Below are 27,943 nucleotides of genomic sequence, written 5' to 3' on the forward strand. Positions count from 1 at the left end.
TGAAGCCCTACCTCTACTAAAAATACAAAAATCAGCTGGGTGTGGTGGTGTGCACCTGTAATCCCAGCTATCGGGAGGCTGAGGCAGCAGAATCACTTGAACCAGGAGGTAGAGGTTGCAGTGAGCTGAGATTGAACCAGTGCACTCCATCCTGGGCGACACAGCGAGACTGTCTCAAAAAATAAAAATAAAAATAAATAAATAAAGCGACCGGGTAGAAAAGCAACGTATTTCATAGAAAGCATTTTATTATCAGAACAGTATGATTTCCTATGCTTAAGATCTATTTATTATGTTATTTTTACAAGTAGCAAAGTCCCTCTGTGTTTTTCCCCAGGTGATGTACATGAATATAAAAAGCGGCTGATGTCCACACTGCCCGGCCCACCCGCATCAGGGTTGGCAGGAAGCTGCGGCTGATGAGCAGCTCCCGAGCGGCGCGGCGGGGCGGGGCGGGGCGGGGCGGGGCGGGGCCTCCTCTTCTCCAGCTCCAGCACGCTCATCAGTCGTCCTCTTGCTGATTTCTCTTCTGCCAAAGAAAACCAAGGGGACATTAAAATAGCACATGCTCCTTGGGATATCTGCTCAGCAGGTGTAATTTTCCAGAGGTTTTGGCAAAGATGTGATTAAAAATTGTCATGGAAAACCATGCTTTAATTCATGAAACTAGTTTATCACTTTGACTCCTGAGCAAATTATCCTCAGGTACTTGAGTATTTTCTTCTCTTTCTTCCATACATACAGAAACTCCTACACAGAAATCCACACAGAAGTATAAATATTCACATTCCCTCTTGAGTAAAATCACCACCAGAGCAGAGACTTGCTCTCCGTGCAGCCCTCTAACAATATACACACTTTCTTCACAGTTACAAGTATTTTGAAAAATGTTCAAAAGGCATATACAGCATAAAAACATTTTGTCACTCTAATCAATAAATTATGCCTTCAGCTCCTATTTTATATTTAATTAGAAAATGACCTAACTCAGTAACTCGGCTCCATTCATAAGCATCAAAGTCTAGGTGATACAGGATTCCAGTGAAATATGATATAAAAGCCAATTTGAAGGTCTATTTGAAAAGACGGCCAGCATACTAAATGCACATAGACTTTACCAGCTTAAGGAAGTCTATTAGCTTGTGAGCATCCTCCCCTGTAGACAGGTCTACAAAGTCCTTGGGCAGCCGGTAACTCAAATAGGGGCTGGGCTGGACTGTCACTTCACTGTTGGTGCAACGGAAAGCTGGGGAATCCTGTACAAAGAAGAAAAAGGAGAAAGAACGTCAGTCATTTATTTTTAGGTCTATTCTCTGAACTAAAAAAGAACCTAGCAGAACAATTTCAACTCCATGTTTTCTTCTGTACCTGGTAAGGAGAAAGGAAGATTCTAAAGTTAAAATGAGCTGGACACGGTGGCTCACGTCTGTAATTCCAGCTGGAGTGCAGTGGCTCACCGCAGCCTCGACCTCCTGGGCTCAGGTGAACCTCGCACTTCAGCCTCCCAAGTAGCTGAGACTATAGGCATGCGCCACCACACCTAGCTGAGTTTTTAAAATTTTAGTACAGACAAGGTCTCAGTATGTTGCCCAGGCTGGTCTTGATCTCCTGAGCTGAAGCAATCCTCCTGCCTTGGCCTCCCAAAGTGTTAAGATTACAGGCTCGGTGGGCTGCTGCACCCAGCCCAAACTATTTTCTTTTTCTTTTTTTTTTTTTTTTTTTTTTTGAGGCAAAGTCTCACTCTGCTCTCAGGCTGGAGTGCAGTGCTGGGGCGCGATCTCTGTTACCCAGGTCTCTGTTGCTCACTGCAACCTCTGCCTCCCGGGTTTAAGCGATTCTCCCACTCTAGCTTCCTGAGCAGCTGGGACTACAGGCGTGCGTCACCACGTCCGGCCAATTTTTGTATTTTTAGTAGAGATGGGGATTTCACTATGTTGGCCAGGCTGGTCTCAAACTCCTGACCTCAGGTGATCTGCCTGCCTCAGCCTCCCAAAGTGCTAGGATTACAGGCATGAACCACCATGCCTAGCTGCCAAAACTAATTTTTTTTTTTTTAGACGAAGTTTCACTCTTGTTGCCCAGGCTGGAGTGCAATGGAGTGATCTTGGCTCACCACAACCTGTGCCTCCTGGGCTCAAGCGTTTCTCCTGCCTCAGCCTCCTGAGTAGCTGGGATTACAGGCATGCGCCACCATGCCCGGCTAATTTTTGTACTTTTAGTAGAGACGGGTTTTTCCATGTTGGTCAGGATGGTCTCGAACTCACAACCTCAGGTGATCCACCTGCCTCAGCCTCCCAAAGTACTGGGATTACAGGCGTAAGCCACTGCACCCGGCCGGTTTTTTTTTTTTTTTTTTTGAGATGGAGTCTCGCTCTGTCACCCAGGCTGGAGTGCAATGGTGTGATCTCGGCTCACTGCTGCAACCTCTACCTTCCAGGTTCAAGTAACTCTCCTGCCTCAGCCTCCCAAGTAGCTGGGATTACAGGCATCCACCACCAGGCCCGGCTAATTTTTTGTATTTTTAGTAGAGACGGAGTTTCACCATGTTGGCCAGGCTGGTCTCGAACTCCCGACCTCAGGTGATCCACCAGTCTCGGCCTCCCAAAGTACTGGAATTACAGGTGTGAGCCACTACGTCTGGCCCAAAACTATTTTTTAAAAGATATAAAATGCTCACAAGAGAACACTGTGAAAATCTCAGGACATGTAATTGTGTATGTAATATGATCTCATTTATTTACAAAGGTCTATGTATGTGTTTAAATGCACATTATATACCAAAATATAAACACTGGTTCTCAAGGTGGTAGAGTCATAGGTGATTTTAAAATTTTCTTTAAGAATGAGCATGTTACTTTTATGGGCAGAAAACAGCACTACAAAGTTGTTTAAAGATTAAAGTTTGGCTGTGAAGCTGACAGGAAAGGAGAGAGTGGCTCGGTGAAGAAACCGGGTTGAACAATGTTTTGCTTTTTTCGGATGGGAGGTATCTGAACATGACTAAATCCGGACGGACAGAGTTGGTGGAGAGGAAGAATTGGAAAAAGAGCAGAGGGCAGCTGGAGAGAGAGGAGGACACAGTGTCCTGAGTGGGAGATCAGACTCAGGAAGGGATGGACGAGCTTGTAGGTGTGATGAGAAATCAACTGAGGGAATTCTCTCATCAGTGGGTTCCCTTTTCCTGGAAAGAGGATGTTAAATCATCCACTGAGAGGAAGGAAGGACTGATGGGAGACTGAGAAGCGTCAAGGCGTGAACCAGTCACCGTGGAAATGGAGGAGAAAGCTGACAGGAACCCGCTGGTCTGCACATATGTAACTTCTCCATCAGCCTCAGCAGCTGGCGCTGCGGTCACAAGGAACAGATGCATGAGCTGATCTGGGACCAAGATTCCTCCAGGTTGGGTGTGACAGAAGCAGCTCAGAAAAGGAACTGAAAAAACGGATCAGATGATCCTGACTTCTGTAATAAAGTTAAGTGGTGCCCGCCTCTTTGACCACCACCACGGGGAAGTTAGCTACCAGGAAAGCTGTGTTACACTCTGCGCTTCCCAAGGGTCCTGGCCATTCCACCTACCTGTGCGTCTGCAGAACAAGCGGTCAGTCAGTAGACTGAAAAGGTTTATGTTGTATCTATCTTAAAAATGTCTTACCTGCTCTTGAGCATCTACTTCACTAAAATCGCCATTTAAGTTGTTCTCAGATATCAGTTCTTCCCAGGTGAACAGCAGTGAATCTGTGACTTCGCCAAATGGATTAAAATCAATGAGCCACACCTTCCCCTGTAGCACAGAGAGAGAAAAAACAAAAACAAACGCAGTCTGTACTCTGTCTTCTGAGAAAGAAACGTGTTTTTACTCTGAGACAGGCTCTCATGCTGTTGCCCAGGCTGCAGCGCAGTGGTGTGATCACGGCTCACTGCAGCCTTGACCTCCTGGGCTCAAAGGATCCTCTTGCCTCAGCCTCCTGAGTACCTGGGACTACAGGCATGCGCCACCACATGCAGCTAATTTTTGTGTTTTCTTAGAGGACAGGGTCTCGCCATGTTGCCCAGGCTGGTCTTGAACTCTTGGGTTCAAGCGATCCTCTCACCTCAGCCCCCCAAAGTGCTGGGATTATAGACATGAGCCACGTCACCTGGCCAGAAGGATATTCTTCATATTATTGTAATCTTAAAAATCTCACTTATTTCAAAAGATCATCCCTCTAGGTCCCATCTGAGAAAGGGCCGCCTGTCTGAATAGAGTAGACAGAGATCTAAAGGGAGGGCCCCCTGTGAATTTAGAGAGAAGGGACCCAGAAAAGCTCTGCCTAAGAGAAAAGTTCCAACTCCAGCCTCAAGCCACACTGGAATTTTAAGTCAAAGATTCTAGCAGGGCCGGGCACAGTGGCTCACACCTATAATCCCAGCACTTTGGGAACCTGAGGCGGACAGATCACTTGAGCTTAGGAGTTCAAGACCAGCCTGGGCAACACAGTGAAACCCCATCTCTACAGAAAAATATATAAAAATTAGCTGAGGCTGGGCGCGGTGGCTCACGCCTGTAATCCCAGCACTTTGGGAGGCCGAGACGGGTAGATCACGAGGTCAGGAGATCGAGACCATCCTGGCTAACACGGTTAAACCCTGTCTCTACTAAAAATACAAAAAATTAGTCGGGCGTGGTGGCAGGCGCCTGTAGTCCCAGCTACTCGGGAGGCTGAGGCAGGAGAATGGCGTGAACCCGAGAGGTGGAGCTTGCAGTGAGCCGAGATTGCGCCACTGCACTCCAGCCTGGGCGACAGAGTGAGACTCCGTCTCAAAAAAAAAAAATTAGCTGAATGTGGTGGCACATGCCTGTAGTCCCAGCTACTCAGGGGGCTGAGGTAGGAGGATCACTTGAGCCCAGGAGGTCAAGGCTGCTGTGAGCCGTGATCACAACACGCGCTCCATCTACCCTGGGTGACAAAGCAAGACTGTGTCTCCCACAAAAAAAAAAAATCCGGCGGGAAAGGGAACGGTCACCCAAAGGCTTAGGGTCTGTGTCTGACTAAAGCGCCTTCCCGGAGCCTTCAGTGCTCCGTTCAGGGGCAGCCAGACAGAGCCAGGCAGTGCCTGCGGCTCCAGAGAGCAGCGCTTCTGACTCAGGAAGGTCTGCTGCCAAGAATGGATTTTTTTTTTTTTTTTTTTTACCATATGCAAGTATGAAGACGCTGTTTCCTTTCTTTTTTTTTTTTTTTTTTTTGAGAATCTCACTCTGTTGCCCAGGCTGGAGTACAGTGGTGTGATCTTGGCTCACTGCAACCTCCGCCTCCTAGGTTCAAGTGACTCTCCTGCCTCAGCTCCCGAGTAGCTGGGATTACAGGCATGCGCCACTATGCTTGGTTAATTTTTGTATTTTTACTAGAGATAGGGTCTTACCATGTTGGCCATGGTCTGGTTCTCAAACTCCTAACCTCAAATGTCCTCCCGCCTTGGCCTCCCTGTGAGCCACCCTGCCCAGCCTGAAGATGCTGTTTTCTTTCTATGTGAATGTAGTAAGTCTGTAGAATAGAGCTTGACAGCATATGAAGGGGAGGTTGGCCTCTGAGCAGAAAACAGCCAGTACCGACACACAGAGAGTAGGGGCGCATGGGCCACGCCGCCAGGAATGACGGCCACGGCATCTGATCACGAACACCTATTGACACGAAGTGGATGGAGCAAAGATAAACCTTTTCCCACTGAAACATTCATACATTTGCGCCGTTTAGTTAACAACGAATGTTCTTTTTCTATAAATGTGTTGCCGCCAGGTCCTGAGCTTGTGTGTGCATGAAATTCCAAGCACCAAGACCGCTGAGCCAGCATGCCTAATATCTGGTGCTGCTTCTCAGCTGAGTGAGAGCAAAATGTTAAGAAAGATGAAACATCTTATTAGGACTTGCTTCAAATTCCAGAACCTCTAGTAAGTGGCACAAGCCTGTCGCAGGATGCTTTCAGCACACCCAGTTGGGTAAGTTCCTCGTTTTCTACGAGCCCCAGGAGATGCCCTGCAAATCTCTCTCACTGCTTGAGTTGTTTCCTCATCTCCATTTAGCACCCACTTCTTCATTCCTGGAACTATGTGAAACAGTATCAGCCATCAAACTTCTTCGTAATGATGTCAACTTCATTTTGGCGAATACTGCTAAGATGTCTTCAATATATATCATGATAACAAAATGGATATTTTCTAACTTCCAAACCCTTTCTACTTGACTTTTTTATTTATTTATTTATTTATTTTGAGACAGAGTCTCGCTCTGTCACCCAGGCTGGAGTGCAGTGGCGTGATCTCTGCTCACTGCAACCTCCGCCTCCCAGGTTCAAGTGATTCTCCTGCCTCAGCCTCCCGAGTAGCTGGGACTACAGGCGTCCACCACCACACCTGGCTAATTTTTTGTATTTTTAGTAGAGATGAGGTTTCACAGTGTTAGTCAGGATGGTCTCCATCTCCTGACCTCATGATCAGCCTGGCTTCGTCTCCCAAAGTGTTGGGATTACAGGTGTGACCCACTGTGCCCAGCCTCTACTTGGCTTTTTATAATCAGTAAAACGAACTCATTATTTTTTTTAAACTATCACATCTTTAATATAGGAATATGCCACAATGCAAAAAACTAAAACACATTTTTTCCTTTTTTTTTCTGAGACACAGTTTCACTCTTGTGGCCCAGGCAGGAGTGCAATGGTGTGATCTCACCTCACCACAACTTCCCCTTCCTGGGTTCATGCAATTCTCCTGCCTCCATCTCCCAAGGAGCTGGGACTACAGGCATGCGCCACCATGCCCAGCTAATTTTCTATTTTTGGTTGAGACTGGGTGTCACCATGTTGGTCAGGCTGGTCTCCAATTCTTAAACTCAGGTGATCCGCCCACCTTGGCCTCCTAAAGTGCTGAGATTACAGGCATTAGCCACTGCACCCGGCCCAAAACACATTTTTAAATGAAAACAAACCACCACTTTAATTGGCAGTGTACTCTGTAGCTCACAAGCTATCCTCTAGTACAAAAAAATGAGGAAGTAAAAAACCCCAGCTATAATCAGGCTTTAATAAAGTAGGAGGATCAGGATCAAGATTTTATAACTTTTTTTTTTTTGAGACGGAATCTCGCTCAGTTGCCCAGGCTGGAGTGCAGTGGCGTGATCTCGGCTTACTGCAAGCTCCGCCTCCCGGGTTCACGCCATTCTCCTGCCTCAGCCTCCCAAGTTGCTGGGACTACAGGCGCCCGCCGCCACACCCGACTAATTTTTTGCATTTTTTAAAAATACATACGGGGTTTCACCGTGTTAGCCAGGATGGTCTCGATCTCCTGAACTCGTGATCCGCCCACCTCAGCCTCCCAAAGTGCTGGGATTACAGGTGTGAGCCACCGTGCCCAGCCATAACTTTTTTTTTGAGACAGAGTCTTGCCCTGTTTTTGTGAGTACAGTCGCGTGATCTCAGCTCATTGCAACCTCCTCCTCCTGGGCTCAAGTGATCCTCCTGCCTCAGCCTCCCAAGTAGCTGGGATTACAGGCACCTGCCACTGTGCCTGACTAATTTCTGTATTTTTAGTAGAGATGGGGTTTCACCATGTTGGCCAGGCTGGTCTTGAGCTCCTGACCTCAGGTGATCTGCCTGCCTCAGCCTCCTAAAGTGCTGGGATTACAGGCGTGAGCCACCACGCCCAGCCATAACATGTTTTCACATGACATCTCAAGCAAAAACAGCCTGAGAAGTTAATTCTGCTTTGAGGCAATCCAATAAGCAAAGAGCAGTTGGACTAACTGTCCTTGTACCAACTGACTGTCCCCCTATCCCGATCAAGCTGTAGGGACCAGACACTGTGTTAGGCACTAGGGTATGAAGATCGTAACACAGAATCGATTCCTTCCAAGAGCTCAGGCTTGAGCAGAACACACATCTCCTCCCCAAAACAGAACCAAAAACCATTCAACAATGGCAATGTGCAGGGTATTTTGCTTCGAGAGAGGCAAGAACAGGGAATTGTGAGAGTGGAGAGGCGCAAAGGAGAGTGTGCCTACATGTGCGAGGGAAGGCTGGAAACGCTTCCCAAAGGACCTGGGCACCTGAGGGATAACAGCAATGCTCTGGGAGGAGGGTGGTGTTGGCAGGAAAAGCGGACTACTTAACGAGAACGGCGGCTCTCATGTGCAGAGGCCACGCCACGACCGCCCGTTGTGGGAACAGGTTATTTTGGCTGGAGTGTGAGAGATGTGAGGGCTCCAGAAACACAGCCAGCTATGGTAACTCTCAAGGCCTGCTGTTCCAAACAGGATGAAACACATGCTATGACACGCCCTTCAAAAGTGTAATTGAGATTATGAGAAAGACCGGGAAATCCCCAGGGGCCAGAAACAAGAAGAACCCGAAGAACAGAACTAAACGAATCAACTCTAGTGCCGTGGGAACCTGTGGGAGGGTCTCCTAGCAGACTGGCCACGGGAAGGGAATCAGAACTCAGACGCCAACTCCAGAAGGCCACAGCCTCAGGAAAGGGGTGTGAGGAGACAGTTCTAACGGAGGGGCAGGAGACAATGACATTGTCCTCTGAATAAGTTTTGGGGAACATGGTAGAAGCAAATGAAAAATCCAAAATTTAGGATCTTTGGGATTCTCATAAACAAAAGGACAAGCTCACTGAAGACGACCTCAAAGTAAAATAAACTGATTTACAAAACAAAAAAGAAACAACCAGCCCGAACGAGAGTCTGCAAACGCAACAGGGATTAACGCCCTAAGAACCTGGGAAATCATCATCAATCTGAAGGACAGTCTAATATAAATATAAAAATATTGGTGCAGACAAAAAGACTAAGGGGGATCCATACCGCATACCAAACACGCAAAGGAACAAACACCAAACAGACCCAATATTGAAATGGAGAACAAGAAATTACAAAAGAACTAGACAAAAACCATGGGGAAGTATTTTTTTAAATGATGGCTAAAATTCAAAAGCCAGAAAAGAAGCAAATAATATAGGTGATCTTGTTCACAGGAAAAGACCAATGACAAAGGCCTCTGTAATACCTAAACAGTGCCTCTATTTTGAGGAAAATAATAGAAAAAAGTGAAAAAGACACGAAGCAATGGTTCATAGAAACAACCCTTAAATATACGAAAAGATAAACTTCATCCTCATTTACTAAGAAAAATAGAAATAGAAAGTATACTGAAACATCATTTCTCTATGAAACCCCAAAACCCTGAAGAGTGTGACCCTATATTGTAATGGCAAGCTCAGAGGAAGCTGCAAGTACTCTGATGCATTCCCGGGGGGATCTGGTCAGATGTAACCTCTAGGGAGGGTAAACTGCAGTATCTGTCAACATTAAAATTCATTTCACTTTTGAGCCAGCAATCCCGCTTCTAGGAATTCACCCTGTAGATTCACCTGCAGCGTGGGAAATGACACACATACGGGATTATTCACCATGGCAGTCTGCAGAAGACCAGACACAACCTGGTGTACACTGATAGGCATGACAGTTATGATCATGGCTCACTGCAGCCTCAACCTCCCAGTCTCAAGCGATCCTCCCAACTCAGCTCCCGGGAGGAGCTGGGGCTACAGGCACAAACCACCACACCTGGCTCATTTTTATGTAGAGACGAGGTCTCACTACGTTCAGCCCAGCTGATCTCGAACTCCTGGGCTCAAGCCATCCTCCCACCTCAGCTTCCTAAAGTGCTGAAAATATAGGCGTGAGCCACCACAATGGCCTAAAGCCCCTCTTTCTAGTAACTCTTAACAGACACCATCATCTTTGAAGACAATGAGGTGAAAATAGAGTGATGTCTTCTGACGTAAGCGTTAAATGAACAGTTAACAGTTATTCTGGGACATGACCATATGGGCCATATCTTTTTGTCCAAAGAGGATTCTAAGATGTCCAAAGGTGATTCAGATCAAATGACTGTCTCACTTACAATGAGGCTGATCTAAGCACGGAGGGGGAGTGAGAAATATTCTGCTCGTGTGTTGTGACACACGGGAGAACGCATCTGCTAGCTTCTTCACAATGTCAAAGAGCACTCAGCACCAAACAGCATTTAGTGACTTAAACTTCTTAATAAAGATGACATGTCTTGGGCAGTGAAATCTCTGCTCTAGTAATTCTTCATTAAGTCAGCAGTACGTAAGTTTACTAATAAGTCACTTTAACTTTTTCCTTACAGAAGTTTTCATCACTTTCAAGATTTAAAAAATAAACTAATCCTCTTCTGTCTAAAAATAAAACTAACTCAAACTCTGAGTCACTTTTAAAATAATAATAATCATCATTATTATTATTTTTTGAGACAGCGTTTTGCTCGTTGCCCAGGCTGCAGTGCAATGGCGCGATCTTGACTCACTGCAACCTCCACCTCCCGGTTCAAGCGATTCTCCTGCCTCAGCTTCCCGTGTAGCTAGGATTACAGGCATGCGCCACCATGCCTGGCTAATTTTGTATTTTTAGTAGAGACGGGGTTTTTCTATATTGGTCAGGCGGGTTTCGAACTCCCCATCTCAGGTGATCTGCCCGCCTTGGCCTCCCAAAGTGCTGGGATTACAGGCCTGAGCCACCGCACCCAGCCAAAATAATTATATAAATATCAAGTGACCAACTCCTGGCCGCATTTAAGTGTGCAAACTGAACTATTTGAAGCAGGCCCTGACCTCGGACACAAATGAGAAGTAGGATGGAAGGTGCCCATTTACCGACCGGCTCGATAAAGAATCCCTAAATCATGGTACACAATGATTTCAGGTATTAAGTCCCCTAATGTTAGGTATATTTTAAGGGGAGATTTTTGACCATGGTGAATTTCAAATACCTTAGTTGGTGTGAGGGAAAAAAAAAATTTGAGGAGGAGATGGGGTCTCACTCTGTCACCCAGGCTGGAGAGCAGTGGCGCAACAAAGGCTCACTGCAGTCGTGAATTCCTGGGCTCAAGGGATCCTCCCAGCTCAGCCTCTTGCATAACTGGGACTACAGGCACACACCACCAGGCCTGGATATTTTTTTTTTCTCTTTTGAGGCAGAGTCTCGCTCTGTTGCCCAGGCTGGAGCGCAATGGCGCAATCTCGGCTCACTGCAACCTCTGCCTCCTGAGTAGCTGGGATTATAGGCACCCGCCACCATGCCTGGCTCATTTTTTTGTATTTTTAGTAAAGATGGGGTTTCACCATGTTGGCCAGGCTGATCTCGAACTTGTGACCTCAAGTGATCCTCCTGCCTCAGCCTCCCAGAGTGCTGGGGTTACAGGGGTGAGCCACTGTGCCCGGCCTGGGCTGATTTTTTTTTTATTTTTAGTAGAGATGAGGTCTCACTATGTTGCCCAGGCTAGTCTCAAACTCCTGAGCTCAAATGATGTCCCTGCCTCAGCCTCCCAAAGTGCTGGGAATACAGGCGTGAGCTGCTGCACCCAGACAAAATATTTTCTGAGCAGTAGATCCTTCACACACATAGCAAAGGCATGCTCTGCCTGCTTATAAAACCAGCTCTTATTTTAAAGCATATCAGACACAGTTTTTACTTACCCTACTGTCTCTGTATATATCGAACACAACTGTAAAGGAGAAAAAAAGTCCGTTATTAATGAACTAATATTTCATGATGTAAATCTCCTTTTGAAAATTAAAGTATGTTTTAATCAAAGACAACAGAATATAAATGACCCTGAGGACTTAATGCTTCTAAATCTCAAAACTTCAAACATAAAAAGGCATCCTGCCATGTTTTATTTATATAACTTTGCTTTACTGTTCTCTGTTCCCCAACCATAATCCCCTATATTTAAAAATTCAAACCAAACACCAACATCATCTCAACCAGTTCCCCATCATAGACCGGTTCTATGGGAATGACAGGAGGAGTCACTGAGCAAAGTACTGGTGAAAGGGGCATCAATCACTGATCCGGGAGAATGCAATGAGCAAAGCTTATAATAGAAAGCAGAAAATCGAATGAGGCCTGAAGCATGATTCATCTTATTTTAAATCAAATCTGCCACAGAGCCCAGTCTTGGCAAGTAGAGAAAATGTCAATCATAGCAGATATAATTTTCAGATGTATGAAAACTCTCACACATTATACTTTCAATTCCTAAAAACAACCCACAAATGTTTACTTTGTAACTGGTGCTGTCTTTGATCATTCAGAGAAGCTGGAAAGGTAGATGGACTTTGTTCTCTGTAGACAGCCCCTTTGAAATATACAATCAAACATCTAAAATAAGAGGGGGAACTGACTTCGCAGTAAAAATAGATTTTAGTTAAGTAAGATGAAATTAACATGGCTGGTGCGGTGGCTCACACCTGTAATCCCAGCACACTGGGAGGCTGAAGTAGGCGGATCACTTGAGGCCAGGAGCTCAAGACCACGCCTGGCAAACATGGCAAAATTCCATCTCTACTAAACATACAAAAAATTAGTCGGGTGTGGTGATGTGCACCTGTAGCCCCAGCTACTTGGGAGACTGAAGCAGGAGAATCACCTGAACCCAAGAGATGCAGGCTGCGTGAGCCAAGATCGTACCACTGCACTCCAGCCTGGGTGACAGAGTGAGACTGTCTCCAGATAAAAAAAATAATAATAATAAGAAGAAATTAACATACAAACTATCAAAAATAACAAATAATAATATAGTAAAATACTTAAAATACAGTATTTCAAATCTAGTTATTAGGATATACACCATAGTAAATAAGGTCCAGCAACACTGTATATTTCATTTCATTTTACTGGATCAATAAAAAAATACTCACAGTCTTCATCTAAGAATTTGTACTGTATGTGTTTCTTGAAAAAGTCTTGTATACATCTGCAAATTTCTTCCTTTTGTTTAGAAATATGATCATAGTATTGTGTGTAGTCTCTTTGAGAAATACCTGACAAGAAAATATTTTACATTCTGTTATTATACAATATTCTTTTCAAAAACATCAGCACGTGATTTAAACATTTTGTGGAAAGAACCATTAAAGTAGATTAGAAGATCACCCGGATGGGTACCGCATTACACACGACCCAGCTGTAAGGATTCATATGAACAGGTGAATCCTGAAGTACTACACTGCCATGTCTTCTTACTTCTGGAAGAATTTACTGTTGTTTTTTTTTAAGACAGAGTCTCACTCTATTGCCCAGGCTGGAGTGCAGTGGCACGATCTCGGCTCACTGCAACCTCTGCTGCCCGAGTTCAAGCGATTCTCCTGCCTCAGCTCCCGAGTAGTTGGGATTACAGACACCTGCCACCACGCCTGGCTAATTTTTTTTTTTTTTTGTATTTTTAGCAGAGACAGTCTTTCACCATCTTGGCCAGGCTGGCCTTGAATTTGATCTCATGATCCACCCACCTCGGTCTCCCAAAGTGCTGGGATTACAGGTGTAAGCCACTACACTCGGCCTTTTTTCTTTTTTTCTTTTTTCTTTTAGAGACAGGGTCTCATTCTGTTGCCCAGGCTGGAGTACAGTGGCACAATCATAGCTTATTACAACCTCCACCTCCTGAGCTCAAGTGACCCTCACACCTCAGTCTCCCGAGTAGCCGGGACTACAGGCATGTGCCACCATGCCTGGCTCATCGTTTTATTTTTTGTAGAGATGGGGTCTCAGTACATTGCCCAGGCTGGTCTTGAACTCCTGGCCTTAAGCAATCCTCCAGCCTTGGCCTCTCAAACGAGCCACAGCACCTAGCCCATGGAAACAGTTATTTTCATTTAGTAAAATGGAAGGAATTCGAAGTCACAAAAAGTCTTGTTATGTAAAACATTAAAGCAGCAATTCTAAGCCCGCACACGTAATCAACTGCTGCTGCTTTGATTTCCTCCAAAGTCGTCTCTGCAGATTGGTATACTCTTCCACTTTCTTTGGGAAAACATCATTCTTCACCAGATGCCTGCCATATTCATACTGTATTGCCTAGAAGCAGTCTATTTTTCTTGTTCATACGTGCTACTTGGCCTTCACAGCCTGCTCGTTCAAGCCATGGAAAAGTAAACATTCCTTTTTTCAGAGTGACTTGCTGACATGAGTCCAAACACACTAACGGGACTATTACACAAACTCCCTGAATTTGCTCCGGTCCTAGGGAAAAGTTCTCTGCTCTGAAATTCGGGTTTCCTATTCCTCAATCATGTGCCAACAGGACCCCCTCCTTTAGAGCACCTACACTGCAGCTTCTCCAAGAACATCGAGCAATATGAGAAATGCGAACACCCCAACTTTCTTTCAGGTGGGTTAACACATTTCAACATCACATTCAATGAATCAATACTGCTGATTTGATTGTATTCAAATTACACTTTTCTCGGTTGAAGATAAATTTTACTTCATGGAAAACATGCATAAACAAAATAAAGAACGAATTATCTTCAATATTTAACTTAAATAAATCATAGCAAACAAAATAGTAACCTGAGAGGAAATAAAATGGGTGTCTTAGAAGAATACACTTACTTGTCCACATATTTTCTCTTGCTAGAATAATAAATAGTGCCCCAATAATAGAAATAAAGGTTCCAAAACTTGACTTTTTATGACGCTTAAAATAAGCAGACTATTGCTAAGTACTGTTTAGGAAAATTCCATACAGAGTTCCTGATTCCTAAATCAGGAATAGTGACAACCACCACTTTTATCTCTGGAATCCAGCCAGCCATGATTATCTGACAACACCGTTTCCTGTGGCAAGTGAATCTGGGCTCGGGATTCCTGTCAACACGGCATTCCAGAGAGTCAGTATCAACTGGTTAGAGGTGGCATCTGAGATGAAAACAGATTGACATCCCAGTCCTAATTACTGGAAATTTACTTCCAACAAAAGCTTGTCTTCTTTTAAAGATGACTTTCAAGGATAAAACAAACAAAAAAAACTCACCAATAAGCTTGTTTTCCTTGACAAAACATCGAAACTCAGCGCCAGGAATCAATTCACACCATTTTCGGAGAACAAGCTGTAGACAAAGGACAAAATATTTAATATAACACAACCATATGGTAAGGTCTACTAGGCAATTTTAGGTCAACACTGTATCTTAATGATTGCCATTATCAAATGGTTTTTAAAAAAGAGGCATCATATAACATTCTTGGCTGGGCATGGTGGCACATGCCTGTCAGCTACTCAGGAGGCTGAGGAAGGAGAATCACTTGAACCCAGGAGGCAGAGGTTGCAGTGAGCAAAGATCACACCATTGCACTCCAGCCTGGACAACAAGAGTGAAACTCCATCTCAAAAAAAAAAAATTCTTAACATGAGATGTAGGGAATAGAGTTGTGATCTATTATTCTAATAACTGCAAGAAAATTGTGCTAAAATTCTATGACAAAATGCATCCTTGTCAGGTAGCTGCCATTTTGAGAGTTCTGACATACAATCACACCATCAAGAACGTAGTTACATCTTTTCACCACAGTGCCATATGTCCATTCATATGTTCTGCACCCCTTGAGGAATATCAAATAATAAAGTAATTCCAGCCAGGTGCAGTGGCTCACTCCTGTAATCCCAGCACTTTGGGAGGCTGAGGCAGGTAGATCACCTGAGGTCAGGAGTTTGAGATCAGCCAGGCCAACATGGTGAAACTCCATCTCTACTAAAAATACAAAAAATTAGCCAGGCGTGGTGGCAGGCACCTGTAGCCCCAGCTACTAGGGAGGCTGAGAAACGAGAATCGCTTGAACCCAGGAAGCAGAGGCTGCAGGGAGCTGAGACTGCATCACTGCACTCTAGCCTGGGCAACAGAGCAAGACGCTATCTCAAAAATAAAATAAAATAAAATAATTCTAAACTTGTCTACCTTAAGTACCAAGAGGTAATCCTTACTTTGATATAATTATTATTGAGGTTTGTCACAATGACTCACCAAAACAACTCTCTATTTTCTCAATATTTTAGTCAATCAATTCTACCCTTGGCCCAAATCACAAATGGGTCTTATTACTATAATTAATAATTATTTAATATATATAAACTCTCATATACTATAGTAATAAGTTTCTCATCTTAAAAATCAGGAAAATTTCAGGTGGGACATTTTATGTATTTAAAAAAACATGTTTAAAATATGCCTTAGAAATTTTAAATGCACTGATTTCATTTTTCATTTATTATAAGCTCTTAGTCAAGCCTTATTATCTGATTTTTTTAAAAAAATGTAATTATTAAATGGATCTGACACTAAAATATTACACAGTTCCTATCTATTAAAAGCCCATACAGGCATATACACACATACTTTTTTATATATATAGAGAGAGAGAGAGAGAGAGAGAAAGAGAGAGGCTACAGTGGTTTTACTTAGCAACAAATAAATAAGCAATTGTAGCACACAATTTACTGGAAAATTTGCATAATGTTTATCAAAATACTATTTTGTATAGGTAATACATACACTCTGGTTGATTTTCACAAAACACAGAAGGGCATAGGGAGTTTCTCTCTCTCCCCCACCCTGTCCCTCTGTCTTTCTCCTCAGAGGCAACCAGTGCTATAGGTTTCTTGTGCATCTTTCCAGATTTATCCTACGAATACGTAACTATATATAAAGAGAGAGAGAAAAAGTGTGTGTGTGTGTGTGTGTGTGTGTATTTTAAATACACACAGACAGGAGAAAACAATACACAGGATTCTACTTGCAACTTTTTTTATTTGAATTACTTGAAGAGTATCACTTTCCTACACTTTTAAAATTGAGTTTTAAATCTTATACACATGATAATGGTGTCTTTCAAAATGGCAATAAGAGAGCAAACTGCTGGTAAATAAACCTTGGAGGTAGATGATGACTTCTTAAAAAAGACTGTGCCTCAGAGAAAGGCTAAGGAAATTATCTCTTTCTAGTACCTGGCAGAAGCACCACAGCCAGGTACTTAATAGTTGTTTATTGCGTGAAGCAATAGCTATGACTATATTATTTAAAGTTATAGAAGTGTTTAATAAGCTGGGAAAATGCTCACACTATGCTATTAAGCAAGGGGAAAAAAATCTCACAGATTGTATGTAAGAATCTCACCTACCAGCACTCTAAGATCTAGTAATTGGTGGCTTGGTAAGAAGTCACTTAACTAGTAAATTAACTGCTCCATGCATACGGTATAATCCTAAAAGAGAAGTCTATCTACAGTCAACACATTAAAAATTACTCAACACAGTGAGTCAACAGACCAATTTTGAAAGCATGTGTACATACATACAAAAGTAGCTAGAAGCAAACAGACACTAAAGATATATTTTTAAAATTACTGCACTAATTCGAATTGGTGTTACAAGACCAACAATGAAATGTAATTTTCACGTAAATGTAAAAATGCAATTATGGAGCAAAGATGACCATTCTCTTTTCAACAAACTATGAGTTGTCAAAGTTTTGGAAAGTTTGCATTTTGACAATGCAAGTGCAAGAAGGACCAGGAATGAGAGCTGAAACGTGGAGTCTGCATTTAGAAGAAAGTTAGGCCGGGCGCAGTGGCCCACGCCTGTAATCCCAGCATTTTGGGAGGCTGAGGCAGGCGTTTCACTTGAGGTCAGGAGTTCGAGACCATCCTGGTCAACATGGTGAAACCCAGTCTCTACCAGAAATACAAAAATTAGCTGGGTGGTGGTGGTGCACACCTGTAATCCCAGCTACTCAGGAGGCTGAGGCAGGAGAATTGCTTTAGTCCAGGAGGTGGAGGTTTCAATGAGCTGAGATCGTGCCACTGCACTCCAGCCTGGGCAACAGAGCAAAACTGTGTCTCCAAAAAAAAAAAAAAAAAAAAAAGTTATGTTTCGGATCCATTCACGACAGTTGATGAGCAGTTAGTTGTAGCTAAGAACCTGGTGCAGATCAGGGTATGTGCGTGTGTGTTTTGTGTGTATACTTTCAAAACTAGGAAAATTTGGAATAAAAATTGAGGTTTACTACGTTTAAACTCATCAAAATTTCTAATGAAGTTGTTTTTTCACCATCCTCTTTTTTTTTTGAGACAGAGCTTCATTCTTGTCACCCAGGCTGGAGTGCAATGGCACCATTTCAGCTCACTGCAACCTCCACCTCTAGGGTTCAAGCAATTCTTCAGCCTCAATTTCCCGAGTAGCTAAGATTACAGGCGACCACTACCATGCCCAGATTAACTTTGGTATTTTTAGTAGAGACATGGGGTTTCGCCATGATGGCTGGGCTGGTCTCGAACTCCTGACCTCAGATGATGCGCCCACCTCGGCCTCTCAAAGTGCTGGGATTACAGGCATGAGCCACTGTGCCTGGCCTATCCTCTTATTCTTATCAGTTATTTGTAAGGTGAGTGAACAGTATAAAAAATGGTAAAATGCTGAAACAATGAGGTGCAGCTGTGCGGCATAAAAAGGTGTTTGTTTTGTTAAAGGTGTCTGCATATATCCTGTAGCAAGTGTATACTGCATACATATATTTAGTATATATATTCTATACATAATATATATCCTTTTATGTGTATATTTCATAAATGTAAAATTTCAGTGGCTTTAGGTTCCCAAAGAAATTAATCCAAGAAACTTCATTCGTTTCATTTCACTTAAGAATAAATAGCAATTCTCAACACATCTTCATCTACGATTATCAAGGAAAAGAAGCTTCTTACCTCATATTCTATACATGGATCTGGAGAATCATCAGTACAATGAATAAACCTTTGGAAGAAGAAAAGGCAACTGAATCTCTTTGTTACTGGTGTCAGTTTATGCACACACGTAACTTACATTTAACATGAAAGTAACGTTTTACTAAAAGCATCCAGAAACAGGAGACTAACTCAAATTCAATCAACATTTATTAAGCCTTATTCAATGCTATGCGTTAGCCTAGGCACCCTGAGATATTAACTCATTTAATCCTCAAAACAATGTTATGAGCAAGACTGTACTTTCCAGGATCATTTCTACAGTTGGTCTAGTATTTGATAGCACAATAGGGTGACTATAGTCAACAACAATTTAATTGTACATTTTAAAATAACTAGAGTATAACTGAATCATTTGGAACACAAAGGATGGATAAATGTTTTGAGTGGAACAGATACCCCATTTTACATGATGTGATAATTGGGCATAGCCTGTTTGTATCAAAACATGCAATGTACCCCAGGATGGGTGCAGTGGCTCACAGCTGTAATCCCACCACTTTGGGAGGCCAAGGCAGGCGGATCACTTGAGGTCAGGAGTTTGACTCCAGCCTGGCCAACATGGTGAAACCCTGTCTCTACTAAAAATACAAAAATTAGCCGGCTGTGGTGGTGGACGCCTGAAAACCCAGCTACTTCAGAGGCTGAGGCAGGGGAATCGCCTAAAACTGTGAGGCAGAGGTTGCACTGAGCCAAGATAGCACCACTGAACCCCAGCCTGGGCGACAGAATGAGACTCCATCTCAAAAAAACCCCAAAAAGCAAAAAGCACCCATCTCATGTACTGCATGAATATATACACTTACTATGTACCCACAAAAATTAAAATAAACAATGTTATGAGCTATTATAACCACAGACATAGTATAATCTCCATTTTTTCTGTCAAAAGCCAAAGAAACTAATACCCAGAAAAGCCCAAATTTAGGGGCCACACCAAGACTCAACCTGTCTAACCCCCGATTCTCAACAAGGGGAGGAAGGCACTGTCATTGTACACGTTCCTGTTGCGTGCATCTTATACTGCAGCCAGCAGCCTACTTCTCCCTCAATGTAACGGCCATCGAAAGCCACACAGGTAATCGAATCCGTCTCCCACGTGCCATTTTAAAACTCGGATAGATCCATTCAGCCCTCCATTAAGTACACTGCTTCCTCCTCTAAAAATCCTCAGTTTCATCAACGTTTCATATCGCTTACTAAATGCCCACCTGTGCCAAAGCTTGGGCTAGGCATTGGGAATGTTAAAATGATGAAGACTCCTTCGTTCTGTGTGAGGTCAGTCTGGTGGAGAAAGCTAAAAAGCACACACAATTTTAGACACACTGGAGAAAAAACGCTCCGCGGCACCAAGGAAGAACTGACTGGCTGGCTGCTGTGTGTCAGAGGGGAGCGGTAGTCAAGAAGGGGTCCGCATTTAAAGCACAGAGAAACGTGCCAAGGCAGGGAGGGCAGTGAGAGACCTCACGGAGCATTCAAATAACTAGAAGAGATCATCTCTGATGGAGCGCAGGACGCAAGGGGGAACTGCAACCGATGGAGCTGGACAGAAACTCTGGACAAAGAGAAGCATCCAGGTCATGAGAGGCCTTGTGTGCCCACCCAGGGCACTTGGACTTCATTATATAGACAATGGGGAGCCCTAAAATCTTCAAGTACACAAGGGAGATCATTCCATTTAGGCGTTAAGAACATCACTGTGTTCACAGGTACCAGGGGTTTAAAAACATTTTTTAAATCTGTATCATTATGGCATAATGGTGTTGGACAGTTTAGGGGAAGGGCGGCAGCGTGGGAGGCAGAGAAACCTGGTAGAAGGCTTGCTGCAATAGCCTCGGGGAGATGAGGGTCTAACTATGGGAATGGGAGTGGACAGAGAAAGGAGAAGCGTAGAGGCAGGAGCAAGATCACTTGGTGACTCACTGAAAGGGAGGGAGCAGAGCTGGCACCGTGGCTCACGCCTGTACTCCCAGCACTCTGGGAGGCTGAGGCGGGCCGATTGCTTGAGTTCAGGCATTTGAGACCAGTCTGGGCAACGTGGCAAAACCCTGTCTCTACAAAAATTAGCCAGGCGTGGCCAGGCACAGTGGCTCACGCCTGTAGTCCCAGCACTTTGGGAGGCCGAGGCGGGCAGGTCACCTCAGGTCAGGAATTCGAGACCAGCCTAACCGACATGGAGAAAACTCGTCTCTACTAAAAATACAAAATTAGCTGGGTGTGGTGGTGCGTGCCTGTAATCGCAGCTACACGGGAGGCTGAGGCAGGAGAATCGCTTGAACCAGGAGGCAGACGTTGTGGTGAGCCAAGATCGCGCCATTGCACTCCAACCTGGGCAACAAGAGTGAAACTCCGTCTCAAAAAAAAAAAAATTTGCTAGGCCTGGTGGTGTGCACCTGTAGTCCCAGCTACTCAGGAGGCTGAGGCAGGAGAATTGCTTGAACCCAGGAGGCGGAGGTTGCAGTGAGCCGAGATCGTGCCACTGCACTCCAGCCTGGGTGACCAAGCGAGACTCCGTCTCAAAAAAAAAACCTAAAAACAACCTAGTTTTTCTCTGGAAAGCAAAAATCTCTTACTTCAAATCAAACTAACTTAACGGTACATTATCTTGAGGCGTAATAATTTAAAACTAGAAAACTAGCTTTCGATTAAAAATTATTTCAATAAAAATTAAACTTATCAGTTATTTTATGTTAATAAAAATTAAGGACTGAGCACAGGGCTCACACCTGTAATCCCAACACTTTGGAAGGCTGAGGTGGGAAGACTGCCTAAAGTCAGGAGTTTGAGACCAGCCGGGCAACAAAGCTAGGTCCTGCTTCTACAAAAAATATAAAAATTAGCAAGCATGGAGGCTCATGCTTGTAATCCCAGCTACTCAGGAGGCTGAGGCAGGAAGATCACTTAAGCTCAGGAGTTTGAGATTGCAATAAGCTGTGATCACACCATTGCACTCTAGCCCAGAGTGAGACTCTGCTCAAAAATTAAGGTCATGAACTGTCACAAGTTAATAAAAATTAACTATTTACTTTTATCCTTTAAAAAACTGCCCTTTCGCCCCCAAGGATCAGCATATTGATAAGTACTACACGTATCTAGAGCTTTCCACTACACATTTTCTATTATTTAAGAAAATTATTTTGGGGCCGGGTGCGGTGGCTCATGCCTGTAATCCCAGCACTTTGGGAGGCCGAGGTGGGCGGATCACGAGGTCAGGAGTTTGAGACCAGACTGACCAACGTGGTGAAACTCCATCTCTACTAAAAATACAAAAATTAGCTGGACATTGTGGCCCATGCCTGTAAACCCAGCTACTTGGGAGGCTGAGGCACGAGAATCCCTTGAACCCAGGAGTTGGAGGTTGCAGTGATCTGAGATCACAACACTGCACTCCAGCCTGGGAAACAGAGTGAGACTCTGTCTCAAAAAAAGAAAGAAAATTATTTTTGTATACATATCCAGTATAGAGACAAGTGAAATATTTTAATTAGATAATCTACATAAGGAGAAAAGGGAAACATTCCAATAAACAGAAGAAACAATAGACCAGAGGTAAAAAAAATCACAATCAGGACCTTGGGCTCTGTACTAGTATTTTCTCATCTTAGAAAAGTCAATTATCTTTTGGGACTGGTTCGTAGTTGCCTCAGCAGTAAATGGCAGATGGTATTGGGCGATTTCTAAAGTTCTTTATTCAATCAAATCTGTAGACAACTTGTCAGACCCCTTTTTCTTCCCTGTCTTTATATTCAGTTAACTACTTACTGCACGCTGAACCTCAGGGTGTGTCAGAGCTTCTAGAACACAGGTTTGAAAATGAGAGAGTGGAATGAGATGATTTTTCAAAATACTTCCCCAGAGATTCCAATCCAAAGTGTCCGAGATAGGGACTAGACACATATTTTATTTTATTTTTTTTGAGACACAGTCTCACTCTGTTGGCCAGGCTGGAGTGCAACGGCATGATCTCGGCTCACTGCAACCTCCGTCTCCCGGGCTCAAGCAATTCTCCTGCCTCAGCCTCCCAAGCAGCTGGGATTACAGGCGTCTGTCACCATGCCCAGCTAATTTTTGTATTTTTAGTAGAGAAGGGGTTTCATCATGTTGGTCAGGCTGGTCTCAAACTTCCGACCTTAGGTAATCTGCCCACCTCAGTCTCCCAAAGTGCTGAGATTACAGGCGTGAGCCACCGTGCCGGGCCCGTATTTTAGAAATGGTTATTCTGAGGAGTAGCTGCAGTTCAAGCTCTGTAAGAGGTTCTTGGGAAAAGGGCCAGAAGATGCCTGTCCACCAACTACAGGCCTCAGCAGGAAGTCTGCACCATTCTTGGGGAAAGGAAGAAATAGGGAAAAGGAAGGAAGCATCAAACTGGAGTGGCTTGGACCCCAAACATGGCCTTCAGGGCCGCAGCTTCAGCTGGAAAACTCAGTCTGGCTACCCTGAATCCCACCAAGGTCACTGGAGGACTCAGCACGTTTCCCACGACAAAAAGGCTCCATCTCAAGAAAAACAAAAACAAAAAAACCACCACCACCACCACCAATAGGAAAAATTCCTAAAACTTTTTTCCTGGGTTAGTATTTAACATTAATCTGGAAGATTTCTTTAACTGAAAATTTCAACAAAGTACCAACAGAATGTGGTATTAAAGTCACTAATTTGTAGTCTAAGCCGAAAGGAGGCTCTTACGTTGAATTCGAAGTTCAAATTCTTGGCAGAATAATTATAGTTACTCTAGCCAGCTATGAAAATTCTGAAATAAACACAAATGTGATTAAGTAATGTTACATTATTTACAATGTAAGTGGCAAACTAAAAGAATTCTCAGGTATAATAATAGCAAAGATTTTATTCCGAAGGAAAAAAAGCAAAATCCCAAAGCCCTACTGTGATGAAAGCTACTATGAAATTATGCTAGCATATTTTTACTACACTTTAAAATTAGCCAGTTAACAGGAATTTTGGAAAGCAATGTTACAGACACAAATTTTTAAAAAGGAAAGAAAAAAAAGGAAAAGAAAAAATATTCTATCCCCAAACTAAAGAAATATGCCTAAGTAGTACTGATGACTAATCAGAGTGGTTTTTTTTGTTTGTTTGTTTGTTTGTTTTTTTTTTTTTTTTTTTTTGAGACGGAGTCTCGCGCTGTGTCACCCAGGCTGGAGTGCAGTGGCACGATCTCGGCTCACTGCAAGCTCCGCCTCCCAGGTTCAGGCCATTCTCCCGCCTCAGCCTCCGAGTAGCTGGGACTACAGGCGCCCGCCACCACGCCCGGCTAGTTTTTTGTATTTTTAGTAGAGACGGGGTTTCACCATGTTAGCCAGGATGGTCTCGATCTCCTGACCTCGTGATCCGCCCGCCTCGGCCTCCCAAAGTGCTGGGATTACAGGCTTGAGCCACCGCGCCCGGCCTGTTTGTTTGTTTTTAAGGAACAAAATAATGGCATTCGCAGCAACCTGGATGGAATTGGAGACTATTATTCTAAGTGAAGTAACTCAGGAACGGAAAACCAAACATCGTATGTTCTCACTTGTAAGTGGGAGTTAAGTTATGAAGACGCAAAGGCATAAGAACGACACATTGGACTTTTGGGACTCGGGAAAGGGTGAGGGTTGGCGAGGGATAAAAGACTACACATTGGGTGCCGTGTACACTGCTTGGGTGATGGGTGCACCAAAAGCTCAGAAATCACCACTAAAGAACATATCCATGTAACCAAATACTACCTGTTCCCACAAAGCCACTGGAAAAAAAAAAAAAAATACAGGGGTAAATACACAGTGTACGTCAATGACAGATAATTACACATCCCTTGTCTTTACTCAGATGCAAAATAAACACTGAAATAATTTTATCAAAAAATAAAATAAAATAAAATGAGTGCCGTATTTTTTTCTTTTATTACTACCCACATCATCCTCAGCTTAAACAAGCCTTAGTTTTCTGCCAGGCAAATGGCCTAACTATAAATAGGAATATTTATTGTGCCCTGAACATGCCTTCAGACTGACATGCTATTAATTATAATTAGGCTGGGCGCGGTGGCTCACGCCTGTAATCCCAGCACTTCAGGAGGCCGAGGCAGGTGGATCACTTGAGGTCAGGAGTTCAAGACCAGACTGGCCAACATGGTGAAACCCTGTCTCTACCAAAAATAAAAAATTATCCGGGCGTGGTGGCACTTGCCTATAGTCCCAGCTACGTGGGAGACTGAGGCAGGACAACTGCTTGAACTGGGAGGCGGCGGTTGCAGTGAGCCAAGATCGTGCCATTGGACTCCAGCCTGGGCCACAGAGTGAGACTTCCTCTCATGAAAAAAATAAAAATAAAATAAAATAAGTATATAAATAAATAATTATAATCAACACACAGTTTCTCTCATGTTGTTCGAAATATTTTGCACACTGAAAGAGGACAAAAGGGCCGGGTGCGGTGGCTCATGCCTGTAATCCCAGCACTTTGGGAGGCCAAGGCAGGCGGATCACGAGGTCAGGAGATCGAGACCACCCTGGCTAACACAGTGAAACCCCGTCTCTACTAAAAATACAAAAAATTAGCCGGGTGCGGTGGCGGGCGCCTGTAGTCCCAGCTACTCAGGAGGCTGAGGCAAGAATGGCGTGAACCTGGGAGGTGGAACTTGCAGAGCCCAGATCACGCCACGGCACTCCAGCCTGGGTGACAGAGCAAGACCCTGCCTCAGAAAAAAAGAAAAAAAAAGAGGGCAGATGTAGCATATCTAGTGATGAGCATGTCAGTGTCAGTCTGGGACTGTGGGAGGCGGAGGGTGCAGTGAGCCGAGATCGCATCATTGCATCCAGCCTGGGTGACAGAGGGAGACTCCATCTTGAAAAAATTTTAAAAAGACAAATCAAATTCCCTGACCTCCAGTCAAATGTATTTCTCCTTCATCATGAGCCCCTCAGAGAAACAATAAACAAATTTATTTTTTCACTCACTCAGCCCCTTTTTCTAAATGCCAATTGAGTATCAAAATTTTTTCTTGTCTACTTAGCCCACTGAAGTCACAATAAAATAATGAAAGCAGCCTGTGACTCAGCAAGTTTAATCACACAGAATGTTTATATCTTGGCAAATAATACAGTCAACACATTTATACGTGTCATATTTCTTTTTTTTTGCATTTTTAGTAGAGTTGGGGTTTCACCATGTTGGCCAGGCTGGTCTCGAACTTCTGACCTCGTGATCCACCCACCTTGGCCTCCCAAAATGCTGGGATTACAGATGTGAGCCACCGCGCCCGGCCACATGTCATGTCAACCTCCACTTTTTAAAGCTTTTTGTCTACAGTAACCATTTGAAGAACAGGAAAGAAAAAAGCAGTAATTAATGTTCTAGAGTACACTATAGGCAGGGAGACAGTACTGGCTGTCTACTCTTCAGGGTTCCCCTCTTCAGCCTGTCCAATGGAACCTGGATTGTTCAGATGCTGGGAGCATTTGTGCTTCCTGGTTCCCTCTCTAATCCCTGGGATGCATGTGCTGGCTAATCTAAGCAGCCAAGGCGTGGGCCTGGACCAGTGGCATCCACATTGCCTGGAAACAGGTTAGAAATGATCTGCTTAGCCCCCTCCAGGCCTGCTGGACCAGAAACCCTGGGGCCCAGGAACCTGTGTTTCATCTAACTCTCTGGATAACGCTGATGCATCTCATGTCGAGAACCTTGGTCTAACTAGAGGTGTCGAAAGTTTTAGTTTCCCTGGGCCACATTAGAGGAAGAAGAATTGTCTTGGGCCTCATATAAAATACACTAACGACAGCTGATGAGCTACAAAATAAATAAAAATTAAAAAAATAAAAATCTCAAAAAAAAATCTCATGATGTTCGAAAGTTTCTGAATTTGGGTTGTGGCACATTCAAAGCCGTCCCAGGCTGCTGCAGCTTGGACAAGCTTGATCTAAACGAATCACAGCAATTCTGCTCCCTTTGCCAACTACTGGATTAGGCTGGGCAACTGTGACCAATGAGGGCTGAGAGGAAGTCTCCCAGGAGGCCTCCAGGAATGCTTTACTCGTTCGCCTACAGAAAAGAATGAGAGGAAACATACATACTCCTCCTGTTTTTGGCTGAGATATGGTCATGTCTTCGTGTGACAGATACTTGGAACTGTAGCAGCAATCTTTTAACCATTAGGTGAGAAACCCAAAGACCAAGCCACTACGTCAAGGATGGCAGAAGGAAAGGGCCTGAAAGAGCATGGGTTCCTGGCGACCTTGGTGAGCCACCGAGTATTCCTAAAAATACCCAATCTCCAGACTCCTCTTTAAATAATGTATTTTTTAAAATCCCGCGTGTCAGCTATTTTCGGCTTCTGTTAACTCGCAATTCTGACTGTAACATATTTGTTTTCTTGTCAAGTCAAGCCTCAAAATAGTAAAAACAACATAATCTCATTTTTATGTTATATAACTTTATACATATTATATATAACTATGTATTGTAAATTAAATGTTTTCTTCTATTATCTAATATTTTAATGGGAAGTATTTTGGAAAGAATGAATCTATAACTTTATTAAGTGAAAGTACAAAGAACTTTGAGAATGGTGTTATTAAAATTATATTCTGGTTTTAGCTTTTATTAACTAGCTGTGGGATCTTGAACAAATCACTGAACAGATTTAGGCCTCAATTTTCTAACCTTCAGAAGGAAAGGGTTAGATCACTGATATGATCCTGTCCAATCTAAGGAACTATACTCCTAATTTAATCTTTCAAGAGCTCTTCAAGGCCTTTGTGACAAACATTCATCTTTAAGGAGTTCTATCAACAAGGAATTTTTATGTGATGGCAACACTTCCTGTTATGTAACTGATTTATTAATTGTTAAGCAACTACCAACAGTTATTTCTAGACAAAGTGACACATTAGTGGTGCCCAGCTAAAAGGCTGAAAGCCCAGTGCTTGGTGTTTGCTCCTGCCAACTCCCAATTATTTATAATAGCAGAAGGATGCAATTCTGTGGGTAAACACTCTAAATCCAAGGCCTCAGACTCACTTGCTGATTTCACTTCCTTGCCATGCAAAAGTCAAAAAGTACAAAATGCAAAACAACAGACTATTATTCATACCATCCACTGGAACATCAGTTAAATGAAGATAAAGAGCAAGACGTAGTTTAAGAGGAGGCAGCTGATCACTAAATCGCAAAGCTGATTTAAAAAAACATCAGCCTCAGAATTAAAAGCAGTTTACAGTTAGTTCTGGAAAGGCAAAGGTGTCTTCCCACTCTCAATGCAACTGACACTAAAGGCATATAAAAATCCTTATCAGGGCCAGGCGCAGTGGCTCACG

At 43.5% G+C, this 27,943-nt stretch overlaps 1 protein-coding gene across 2 annotated transcripts in view; it reads right to left on the reverse strand.

The window, feature by feature from the left end:
- Positions 1-228: 228 nt before the first annotated feature.
- The window catches only part of CDC123 (cell division cycle 123), a 54,783-nt gene continuing 27,068 nt past the window's right edge, over positions 229-27,943 (reverse strand). For both annotated transcript variants that reach the window (XM_003903388.4, XM_009213972.3), the window contains 7 exons: positions 18,597-18,645; positions 14,875-14,950; positions 12,761-12,883; positions 11,534-11,562; positions 3,653-3,781; positions 1,119-1,256; positions 229-529 (listed from right to left, as the gene is read on the reverse strand). In XM_003903388.4, coding sequence (XP_003903437.1) covers positions 503-529; positions 1,119-1,256; positions 3,653-3,781; positions 11,534-11,562; positions 12,761-12,883; positions 14,875-14,950; positions 18,597-18,645 — 571 coding nt within the window. In that variant the 3' untranslated portion in view covers positions 229-502. The remainder of the gene's footprint in view (positions 530-1,118; positions 1,257-3,652; positions 3,782-11,533; positions 11,563-12,760; positions 12,884-14,874; positions 14,951-18,596; positions 18,646-27,943) is intronic.

This window comes from Papio anubis, chromosome 11 (assembly GCF_008728515.1).
Source record: "Papio anubis isolate 15944 chromosome 11, Panubis1.0, whole genome shotgun sequence".
Classification (NCBI taxonomy): domain Eukaryota; kingdom Metazoa; phylum Chordata; class Mammalia; order Primates; family Cercopithecidae; genus Papio; species Papio anubis.